The 12390-nt window shown below is 44.6% G+C and overlaps 1 protein-coding gene across 1 annotated transcript; it reads left to right on the forward strand.

Annotated features, from left to right (window-relative positions):
* The first annotated feature begins 2383 nt into the window (after nucleotides 1-2383).
* On the forward strand, nucleotides 2384-6815 carry sox4a (SRY-box transcription factor 4a). Its single transcript, XM_086014256.1, has one exon. It carries the CDS (start codon nucleotides 3752-3754, stop codon nucleotides 4850-4852), a length of 1101 nt encoding a protein of 366 aa, XP_085870382.1. The 5' UTR covers nucleotides 2384-3751; the 3' UTR covers nucleotides 4853-6815.
* The last annotated feature ends 5575 nt before the right edge of the window (nucleotides 6816-12390 follow it).

The raw sequence follows: 12390 nt of genomic DNA on the forward strand, positions 1-12390 counted from the left end.
CTGCACCGGGAGAAAGGCGCACTTTACCCTCGCCCGCGTTGTCTTTTAGGGCCAATCGGAGACAGGCTTTGGGGTCATAAATCTGTCTGTGGAGAAACAGGGTTACACACACACACTGTCATGTGCCTGCATTTGGCTCAAGGGCACTACACTAACATACTGCTCTTACGGCTTTATTTCTCAACTTCTAAGGCGTCATTATTTTTAAGACAAACGTGCGTTCAGCTTTTTTTGTATTTTTCTTCAGCAGGTGCATTCGTACACCGGGCCCTAAAGACAATGCATTCAAGATGTCTTGTTTGTAATATGTGCTACTCCAAAAAATTCTGATATCGGGCTTTCGAGGGAATATTCGGGACGAACCTTTAAGCTTTACAGTTGAACTTAATTTGACCTTTCTTTTAACTCTTCAAATGCACATGGTCAACTGTTCAATGTTGCAGTACTTTTTGCGCAACTAGCTGATCTCGAACAAACAGATGAGCAAATCAAAATTCAAAATTGGTGTTTGATCCATGAACATTCCTGACTGTAACATGCTAATGTCAATCTGTGACACTCTAAACTCAGTGGCCACTTCCCTGTAAAGCAGTGATTCTCAGTCTGCTACGAGTGGGGTTTTTTTTTCTTTCTTTATATTCAAGCACCGTTTTAACGTGTAATGATCTCTGTTTTCTTGACTTAGTTGAACTGTATTTTAGTTTTCTTTCATGTTTTCTGTGTCCTTCGCACTTGTTCTCGTCAGCCCTGTTCCTTATGTCAACCGCTCGGCTCCCTCCAGCCACTCGTCTTGTTAATTTGTTTCTATTTAGTTCGCTGCTTTCTTCCAGTCTGTGTGGGTTCACTGATGCTGTCATCTGTCGCATAGCCTTTGTTGTCATGTTTTCCCCAGAGCCTTCAGTGTTGAATTTTCTTGTTTCTTCCTCCACCACCTCCACTATGCAAGCCTGCCTATTTGACATCATGTTTAAAGTGTGCTTGGTGGCTTACAACCATATTAAAGTCCACTATTTTACAAATAAAACCAAAGCATTGTTTTTTGTATACTTTCAAGTTGTACTTGTGTGTAAAAACTCAACCCTGTTACACAACATTTTAAATTCTTCCTGGAATATCACCTCAAACCCCACAATCCCTGTTTGTGGTAGACGCATGCAAAATGCCACAAGTAGTTGCGTTCTGTTGAGACCAACAAGTAAATAGTTCCTGTAACAACAACAAATAAGTCATTCAAATGTCTTATCCTGAAATGTCATCTTATAATTCCCAGAAGTATAGACAACAACACATCAGTCTTGGAAAAACATCCACAGCAGCTTTAATAGCAGCATGAACCACTAAGACCGCTGCACGCTCTTTTTATGAAGTCATTGTTGAAGTCTCCTTCTCCCGCTGCACTCTCTCATCATGACAATATCCCTGCAGGCGTCAACAGAGCCGAGACAAAGTGTTGGTGTATTTGGGGTAAACACACGGATCCTGCAGCTCTGAAGATGGTGATAGGCCGGCCTGTTGGCGTTTGGCATCGTGCCGCCCGCCGCCCGAGCGATGACATACTGGAAACGACCTGATGGCTGCAGTTCACCCAGCGAGATAAGATGACAGGTAGACCCGCTTTACCTGTTGAAACACACATGTGGCCTATTATAAGTGGGTGTTTGCCTGGCATGTGTGTTGGAGCCCTGAGGAGTACTGTACACACTGGGCGGACTAATATGGCGGCAGGTGCATGCTTATAATGTTTGGACTGAAGAATGAGCTCATTATTATTCATATGGTTAGCCTAAAAACATATTTGCCTAAGTCGTTATTAACTTACTGTGAGTATCGGTAAAATAAAAATAACAATGTGCTTGTTAATTTTTTTTTTTTTATTTCATGTCTGTGTCGCTCGGGTCATGGTAATCCACAATGCTTGAATCAAGGCAACTTCTTGTTTTGTTGAGGTTTTTTTTTTTTTCTTCTTGTTTTCCTAAAAAAAAGTTTCAAGGTAACTTTTATGCTATTAGTCTGACAAGTACAAATACCGTGAAAATCAAGTCGTACTTTTTTTCAAATAGTTGTGCAATGCCAATTTTGGGGGGGATAGATAGATAAAATAGATAAATCTGCAAATTTGCTGCACAAGAATGAAGTCATGATTTTATGAGCAAAGAATCATTTTGAGAAAATAGCTGTGGTTCAACAAGAATAAAGAAGAGGCACGGCCACACAGTAGACGGTGGTTAGCAGGTCTGCCTCACAGGCTTCAGTGAAAACTCAATTGTCCTCGGGTGTGAACACGTGCGTGTGTGTGCGTGTGCGTGCGTGTGTGTGTGTGTGTGTGGGGGGGGGGGTGAATGTTTGTTTGTTGGTTTCTCTGTATGTGCTCTGTGGTTGGCTGGCAACCAGTCGAGGGTGTTCCCCCCTTGTCTGAAGTCGGCTTATTACAACAACTTAATTCCCATAACATTCTCACATTCTTCTCATAACGTATTCTTGACTAAAAAACACTGACCTTAGCAAAATACTTTTAGAAAATGTATGGACGTGTTCGTAGAATTCATTTAGATGTATCATGATGCTTTTATATTGCCACACTATGTTACCAAGGTTTGCATATCCCAGTCAACCATCGCACACCATGACATCATCTCTGTTGTCATGACAGGCGGAGAACTACTGTACATACACGCGCGCACACACGCAGACGTGCACGGTGCACACACTCCATCAGCTGCTTTTGGCTCCAGCCTGACATCTAGCGACACCGACTGTAATTTGATCCTACATGACATGGAACATAATGAGCTGGAGGGTTGAGTTGGGTGAGCTGTCAGTGTTTTTTTATTATCATTATTTCTTCAACGTCCTGTTTAGATTGCCCCCAACACGTTTTCCCCGTTTAGTGTTCTCAACGACAGGTGAAAGCCATTCAAGGAGTAAATACAGACTCTTGTTTACAGTACGTGTTGTGATGTAATGCTGTGGTAGGGGCAGTGATGCATAAATAACAGGCTGGGTGAATTTCTTGGTGGGTTGATTTCTCCCCTTCATCCCACTCATAACATTTCATTGCCTCACTATTGCACATTATTTGAACGGCGGCAACTGAGTAAAAAAGAAAAGCCCACTGAGCTCCAATAAATACGTTAAGTTTGTCTCCCTTCTACAGTCTGACAGGAATGAGGTCAGACACACCGATCCTCATTGCACATTATTATTATTATTATTGCCCGTTTCTTTTCCGCCCAGCCAATCCGAGGGCGAGGGGCGTGGCCCCAGTGAATAACCGGGGATGGAGACAGACGCCGATTGGCCGTCGCTCCTCTCCCCGAGAAGCTATAAAATCGTGCGGCGGTCGTTGTTGTGTTTACAGTAACGTTGACGAACGCGCAGGCAAACGGGGGAGACTATGAGAAAGCGCAGCTGCTCCATTCAACCACATGGTTCCTCAACAGCACACACAAGCCGCGCTGCTGACGTCCACTTGAGGGACTTGCACTGGTGCCGTCCACAGCGACGTGTTCTGAGTCCAGTGGGTCGAGTTTTCAGCCGCACAGGCAGTTGAAAAGTTGACTCTTGCATCGCTTTTTTATTTTTTAAGTAAATCGAGCCCAAAAGGTTCCGAGCCTAGATTGAAGAGAGACTTGGGAACTTTTTTTTTTTTTTTTTTGGTTGTGAGGCACAAGTTTATCTGTGTGATAGGAATAAGTGAGGAGTGCTGTTGAGAAGCGGTGGTGTTTTTACGCACTTTTTACGCACAGTAAGGATGGTGCAGCAGCAGCAGCAGCACATGAGCGCACACGCTCTTTCCCCAGCCGGGGACTCCACGGACAGCGGAGAGATGGACTTGGAGATGGATGCGTCTCCCGCTCCGGAGCGGAGCGACCTGGCCTGGTGCAAAACCCCGACGGGCCACATCAAGAGACCCATGAACGCTTTCATGGTGTGGTCGCAGATCGAAAGGAGAAAGATCATGGAACAATCTCCGGACATGCACAACGCGGAAATCTCCAAGCGGCTGGGCAAGCGGTGGAAGCTGCTCAAAGACGCCGACAAGATCCCCTTCATCCGGGAGGCGGAGCGGCTGCGCCTCAAACACATGGCCGACTACCCAGACTACAAGTACCGGCCCAGGAAGAAGGTCAAGTCCGGCAGCGGGGCGAGTAAGCAGCAGGCGGATCGCGGGGAGAAAAGCTCGGAGCGCAGCAGCAAAGCCAAAAGAAGCCCCGCGGCCAAAGCTGCGAGCCGGGCGCACAAGCACGTAGCCAGCAAGTCCACCAGCCCCCCGGGTCTGGACGGCGCGTCCCCCAGTGGCGACCACCAGACCCTCTTCAAATCCAGGTCAGTGTCTGGGGCCAGACAGATCCCCGACAAGCGCAGCGGAGAGGCGAGGCGCAGCTTCACCTTCGCGGGGGCAGGGAGCTTGGAGAGCGGACCTCCCTCCGTGGGTGTCCCGGCCAGTCCCACCCTGAGCAGCTCGGCCGAGTCCAGCGACCCTCTGAGCCTGTACGAGGAGCAGAGCCCCGGGGGCAGCGAGTCGTCCCCCACCGCGCGGCTCAGGTACTCCCGCGCGTCCTCCCCCACGCCGTCAGCCTCGCACTCTTCGTCAGTCTCCTCATCCTCGTCGGATGAGGAGTTCGAAGACGAGCGGCTCGACTTGAACCCGAGCCCCGGCTATGAGAGCATGTCTCTTGGCGGCATGGGCTTCTCTGACGCGGAGCTGGACCGTGACTTGGACTGGAACTTCGGGGAGTGCGGCGCCGGCTCCCACTTTGACTTCCCAGACTACTGCACGCGGGAGGTGAGTGAGATGATCTCAGGAGACTGGCTGGAGTCAACCATCTCCAACCTGGTGTTCACCTACTGAAATTACAGCCGAGCCGGAGAACCGCGACGAACCCTCCCCGAGTTTTGAACTCTTCGACCCCCTCCTCCTCCCTCCCGGAGCCATTTTCACGGAATAGAGTGGAAAGAGGAGACAGTGCGTGTGCGCGCTACTCACAGACTCAGTGCGTCGGCGAGCGCACGCAGGCGGGGGAAAAATGCTTAGTTTGCATTTGGACACGGTGGAGGAGTGAATGTAAGCAGAAAGAAGTGAAAGTGACTTCTAAACTATTCCTCAAGAGGACGGGAAGTGACTGAACATTTGTGTTATTTTTAACGGGGGGTAAAAGAGACACTTGAGGTGTGTATGTTTTTTTTTTTTCTTTTTTTTTTTTTTTTTTTGTTCCTCCCCCCAAAAGTAGTTCCAGTATCAACACGCATGCTCTCCCGAATGAGGAGGATTTAGCTGTTGTTCTAAATGTTCATTGCTGCGCAAAGACGCAACGTGTGAGACCTTCGGTTGGACACAAAATTCACGATCACCAGCTTCTCTTTCAACGGCAGGACTTAAAAAAAAAAAAAAAAATGACTCCCGACTTCAGAAAACCTTTCTCAGCTTTCTTAAAACACTCAGTGCACAATTCAGGACCAACGCCCCCTCCCCATCCCAGTCTGCATCCTTTCTGCCTAGTGCTTCAAGTTTCTAGTTCCTCTTCTGTGTCAAATGACTTTTTTTATATTTGATGTATTTATACCGGCCAAAATTTTTTTATACATAGAAGTATTGTTCTCGTACAGGTCTCGTTTGTGTGCGTGTGTGCGCGCGCGCGCGCGCGTGTGCACATACACTTGTCTGTATCCAGCGCGGAAGGGCTAGAAGTGTCTCTTATTTAAAGTGTCTGACCTCTCTCACTTTTTGAGTGCGTCATGATTTTTTTACTTGTATTTTTGTACAAAATCTATCGAAAGTCGAGGGGGCGGGGTGACTGAGGGGCGGGGCTGTGAGTGGGTAGCCTCCAACATTGTTGTTTGGATATACATGTCGTGTTTGGGTGGGCTGGGGCGGGCTCGGTTGGCACAATCTGACCTCACACCGTGTTTACAGTATTTACCCACATGCTTCTTAATGGCACAGTGACTCCAGTTCCACCAGCCAAGTAAACAAAACACCACTGAGGCTCCCATTAGCCTCAGTGGTGACTGTCTTACTCCAGTTCACATCATATACAGTCGACTTGTAAGGACTGAAAGATCCCAGAGTGTCACTGTTTAGATAGAGCTAATACCTCTGTGTGCTTTTCTTCTTGTTCTTGTTCTTGTTCTTCTGCTCTTACTTTCCAAGATAAGTTTTATTTGAACCACTGGATGGAATTTCACTCTCATTCCACTTTGCCTAGACTTTGGAGGGAAGAAGGTGTATGAAGTGCTTCATCTGTTCTCGCGCAAAACCGCATCCAAAATAGTATTTAACCTTTCTGTACCTGTTGGCTAAGTATAGCAAAAGGCTAATTGTTTTTCCTATATTATGGCATGGCAAATAGCATTTGTATTTCAGATTCAGGTATATGTAGCTATAGCTGTTGTGTTTAAGATTTTTAAAAGAATAATAACATGAAGATATTTATGTAAACTGACTGTACTATAAGCAAAGATTGTGTGTTTTATGTATGATGATCAACGACAGGCACTAGGACGGCCATCTTTGGACACGTTGAAGATGATTGTGGTCCGGGAGTTTCTCTTTTTCCAAGACATTTTTTTTTTTGTTTTGTTTTGTTTTCTTTGGTTGTTTTTGTTTTTTTTTCATTTGTGCAATATGCTGTGTATGACCATGTTGTGTCCAATCATGCCAATATTGTTTTGTTGTTTATTACAAGAAAAAAAAGAAAACAGCCAATGTTTTGGGTCAATCACTGCCTCTCAGACCTCTGTACAGATTGTTGTTTTTATTTGTATTTCTTTTCCTCCGAGAAGGAAATAAAATCAGCTGGAACTGAAAAGTGCAACACGCCTACTCTTGTCATTCTTTCATCACATTCCACGACTACCGCTTATTTAAAAGCCCGCTTGGTCCGAGGGACTATGCGTGCGTGTTTGCTGTGCTCGGCCGTATCAGACTGCCAATCAATAGGCGGCCGGCGAATCGATAGGAGTGGTCTCATTCACCCTCTCCCATCTCGTACTACACGTGCAGAAAACGTGGCTGCCATGGTAACACTGTATCCAAGAGAGAGCCGGCGAGGCTGCAATCCTCTTGGGACGAGCGTGCCATTGTGCGCGCGCGTGTGTGTGTGTGTGTGTGTGTAATGAGGGACGCAGACTGATCCATTGGTGGGGGTTGGGGGCAGGCAGACATTTCTGCAAGGCATGACTGGAATAAAGGAGGAGAATGAGGTGAGTGTGTGCACTGAGTGAGGGAGGGGGGGGGGGGGCGAGGCAGAGGGTGTTTGTCTGTCCTGGTGCTCGTGCCGGAGTCTGCTCCCAAATCCAATTAATTCCTTCTGGATGCGTTCATTTGTCTCCTACATATGACGAGAAAGAGACCCCTAAGGTGCAGTATTTAGTGTGTATCAATTTACGCCCTGTTCCACAAGAGACAATGGTAATTATTTCCATCTCTCCCCGTGTGTTTGTGAGTGCTGGGACATCTCGGGGCCGGCTAATGAGAATGATAAGGCACGGTCAACACGCCAAAGACACGGTCGCCCGGATGTCTTCAATAAGCTCGACATCGGACGGGAAGTAGTGCGTGAGGTGCGTTTGACGTGTACCCCTGATCTGATGTCGAGTGGCCTCTTTATCCGAACGCACGAGTGTCAACAGAATTGTCTTCAGGAGAGGATGCAGGACACTCTGCTTGACCTTCAGTGGATTACTTTGATTTGTCTCCTTTGTGGGTCAACAGGCAAGGTGCCAACACAGTTTTACAGCAATTCGAAATGCGATACAACGCATTATCCCATCGCAGGCTTACAGCTAATATGGTAGTCTCATTAAAGTTAGTATTCAAAGATTGAATGTTTTGCGTTGTAACAAAACAAAGTTGGTGGAATGAATGTCTACCTTGGGGGATGACAAGCACGTTGACGTCTCACGTCTTCTTGCCAATTAACTTAGTTGAGATGTTTGCTTTTTCAAGATGGAAAGATAGTCCCTATGTTGAGTTTATGGCAGCTAAAGATGAAAATATTAAGGTTGCTTGTACACTGCTTACTGTTGGCAAAGTGTTATCTAGCTTTAAAAAGAAACTACAGTTTAGTCGCAGCACGGTAGCTTACAAAGCTTACAAATGTCCCAGCATGTTGATTTTATTTTGTATCAACAATCATTGTGAATGATCGGTTTTACCATTTCGTTATAAACAGTTCAGTATGTGAAGTCAAATACTAGAGACGTTATATAAAAAAAATGTTATGTTCAGTGAAGTTTAGAAAGACTATTTTTTAAATTTATATTAAAGTGAAAAAGGCTGTTTTTTTAACAAGGTAACTGTGGCAAAATTGATTGTGACCACTGGACGTACCCGTATGTGCTTTTTGCTAGCAGCAAGTGCAGCAGATGTATTTACATCTACAGGAAGAGGCTAGGTGGCAAGTCAGCATGACCTTGAAAACCCCACAATTAGATTTCAAGTGTACTTCATATCGTGGCTGCTGAGTATATGTCACTTTTTTCCCAATGACGAGAACAACTAGTGTGTTTGTATCCTCTAAAGTTGAGACGTAATCATAGGTTTGTTGAAAAGACCAGCATGGATGTTTTATTTGAAAAGAATCTCTCGTCTACAGCTGTTTGGCTAAAAGGCCTTAGCTGTGCTTAATGGCATCGTCCCTGCATGTGTTTCTATTATAGGTTTTCCTTGAAGCTGTGGTCGAATGTGACTAATTGAGTCGAGCTTCTGAGAGCATTTCATACAGATTGGACTCTTTGGTACCAGTACATGTTTTTTTTTCTTTCCTTTTCCTTTACAACAGACTGTTTCTGGCTCACCTTTATCCAGTGTTCCTATTTTGAAAACAATAAGGTTATAAGATGAATCCTCGTTCACATTTATTGTGTATACAGCTATTTGCAATTCATATGAGCGTTATTTACGTTCAAGTCGTTACGCAAACGTGATACAACAGTTGTCTATTATTAACGTACCGTTGCTTCGAATGACTTATCCCCTCAATGCAAGTCACAATATAGTCCGGATTATCCATCCAGTCAATTCTTGACTTTTCCAAGGCTTCCTGAGGCCTTTCCCCTCCGAGGCAGACTTCAAAAACATAAGCGCCAGGTTTGCAAGCATAAGCTGGCCTGACACTGATAAAATCTTACAATGCAATACAGCTGCTTTACCATGTAAGTGCACTGCTTCTTACTCTTAACTGTATAACCCTCATATGCCCTCCTATATGAGATGAGATAAACATAAAGTGTGTGTGTGGGGGGGGGGGAATCACTCCTTAGCAACCATGGAGATATTGTGCAGGACAAAAATATTGGCAGGCAAGGGCATAAAAATATCATAAATTCGACATAAACACACTTTAAACACCGCAAAGGCAGTTGGAGCCACCACAAAGGCCGCACTATAGGCACTTTATAGCCATTAATCTGTCATAAAGCGCATACATCGAAAGAAATACGCAAACTGTTGCGATGGCGTGCAGCCCAACTTTGCGGTGCCGCCGGCTGGATTTAGATCAAATGCCATTGCAGGAAACAGAAGAAAAGCAGAAGTTCAAATAGAATATTGATGTATAAATACGACCATTTATAAAGAAGCCCCTGTGACTCTCCCCACGTATGTTTATCTCTCATCTCCTTTTGGTTTTGAGGGTGCTAAAAAACTGATTCATAAACACATCAAATTTTGAGATGCAAAAATGTCTGCTGTTGTGACTCTGCGAATTCTGGGATATGATATAATCAGTGTTGTGGTCAGCCGCTGAAACGGCTCAACACAAAGCACTGATTGCACTTTTGTTTACTTAGGATAGTCTGGGCCGGGCCTCGGAGCATTACAGTACAATCCAATAGTGGATGGTTATTGTGAGGTTAAATGGTGTCTGGGAGTGGACATGGAACATGTTCGCACCCTCAGGCTCTTGATAAACAGGGTAGTGCCCCCATTAAAGCGCCATCGGTAGATAAACCGTGGACTGGCACTTAATGATTTGAAAATATGGTTGTAAACATACACTATAAAATACAGAAGACTTTGGAGTGTGTTTACATTCATCCACTTTTTTTTTCCCCCTCAAACCTTTTCAGAAAGCATTTTGGAGTCAACCAGACTGTGATGTAGAGACCATATTAAAAAACTTGTTTTAGTTTTTAAAACGCACTTTTTAGTGTTCTCACTCACACCTCACACAGTACTCCAAATTTGAGGTCAAATTATGCTTGCTTCAAGCTGTTTGTCACTCCAAGATGACGTTTACTATAAAACTGACATATACAACAAAAGAGAATTTTTTTTTTTTTTTGAAACATCAAAATACCTAAAATGCAAAAAATGTCACTAACCCATTTCAAGTGTTCTCAAATGTCCTTTTCTTCCAGTTAACAGCACTGCCGCTTGAGAGTTATTGATAAGTGAAGAATTCTGACCTTGTAAAGTAACTGTAGTCTGATTACTTCTCTGAGAAAAGTAACATGTTAGGTTGGTTCTTACTGTAAAAAATATATATATATATTTTTTTTTTAGAGTAATGTGGCATCACTGTTGAGTTGACGCTGATGCAAACATGAATGTGGAGTCATGCACCGCTGCAAATAGCCTCAGAGCTTCACGACAAGCACAGATGGGAGGCTATTAGGCGCATGAAAAGATTCGGACAAGTCCACCTACATTCAGACTTTGGAGTCATTTAGACATTATGGCACACTGTGTACTGCACACGACGAACTCATTGTTGAGCATTGTGCTCCAACCGCCTGTGAGTCATAGTGGTAGGTGTTGTGTGCTGTCGTACGCCTGAAAAGGCTCCAAGCAAGTTCTGAGAACACAGAGGCTTGGATCAAAATTTCTGAAAGGCTGTCATGGCATGTGTTGATGCAGTTTTGCGCAGAGAGGAGCGGCGAAACCGCCGTTGTGTAAGCGTAAGGAAGAGTCTAAAAATAGTGCGTCGGGCCTATCTAACAATCTCATCGCACAGCTAACGCAAATGATTCTGCAAGCGGGATGTGTTTTTCATGGCGCTGAAAGAGAGAACTGAGTGGGTCAGGCAGTTGCAGACGGCGACCTACATGCAGCCCGCAGTGCTAAAATTAAAATGTGTCAGCGTTGCTGTGACACAACCTAAATTACATCATCTCCACGGACAGTTGTCATCATTTGAACACTCAGCTTCCACTGAGCTGGGGCCAGCACAGTGGAACAGAAGAGGAAGCGAGGATTTAAGAATTAAAAATGTATGCCGGCAAAAACAAGCAGGTGCAAGCGTCACAATTCTTCCACATTTACGTGTTGCTTGTAAATCTTCGTCGTCACTTTTGACACTTCCTGTAGCGCAGCAAGTTCTCACTCCTTTTCAGGGCCAACATCTGTTGAATAAATTGACACAGCATTTTTTAACACTTACGCTTCCCCGATGAGTAACCCAGTAAGTTCAATGACAGCCAACATATTCCCCTTTAGCGGCATTGTGACGACTATGGTGTGGACTCAAATGTATCTGATTTCGATGTATCCTGTATTTTATGAAGCATGACTCTAATGACATTTTCATCAGTCCAAGCACATACAGTATTAGCGTAGCCAGCTGTGGCCGGTGCATTTTGTTAGTGGCGATATAACCTAATTTAATCCACCAATTAATAACGCAACTATCATATCTCAATTTTAGAAACTACCGGTACTTAGCTTAATGCTAGCACTTTTGGACAAGCTAATTGTTAGCATCGATAGTCACGGTCTTAGAAGCAATGGATATTTGAACACTGTTTAAATCGATTACAAAACCAGCAAACACCATAAAACACTAAAACAATCCCGAGTCCCATGCTGATTCAAAAGCCATTGAATAAAAATGTGTTTTTTGACTTTAACGTTTAGCGGGAGGTCATTCCAAAGAGAGGGACCAGCAACGGAAAAAGCTAGATCCCCTCTGAGCGTCCGCTTAGTCCTCGGTACCTCCAGTAGCATCTGGTACACTGACCTCAGGCTTGTAACCCAGGGGTAGAAAATACAATGAAAACAGCAAGGGCCCCAAAATTGAGCCCTGTGGAACACCATACTGTTTCAATTTTTTACATCCCATTTGTTAGCAGTGAGTAAATTGTCTCCAAAGGATATCATAGTGTTCAAAATGTGTTATTTATCCTGCAAAGTGCAGCAAGGTGAACAATGGAATATCTGACTAAGTATTGGAGATTGTTTTTACACAAGATCACAACTCTATAGGTGCACTGGGGTGCTGGAAGGCTGTCAAAAGCAGATGTAGATGGGCACACTTGAACAAACGGCTTCTGATGTTTGAATCTGAGTGGATCAGTGCTGTCTTCTCACATGAAACATTTTTATAAGCACAGCCATAGAAGGCTCAACCTTCACCTCAACACACACATTGAGAGGTCGACCTCGCAAGA

Source organism: Filicampus tigris, chromosome 18 (assembly GCF_054856515.1).
Source record: "Filicampus tigris isolate MCC_2025a chromosome 18, RoL_Ftig_1.0, whole genome shotgun sequence".
Classification (NCBI taxonomy): domain Eukaryota; kingdom Metazoa; phylum Chordata; class Actinopteri; order Syngnathiformes; family Syngnathidae; genus Filicampus; species Filicampus tigris.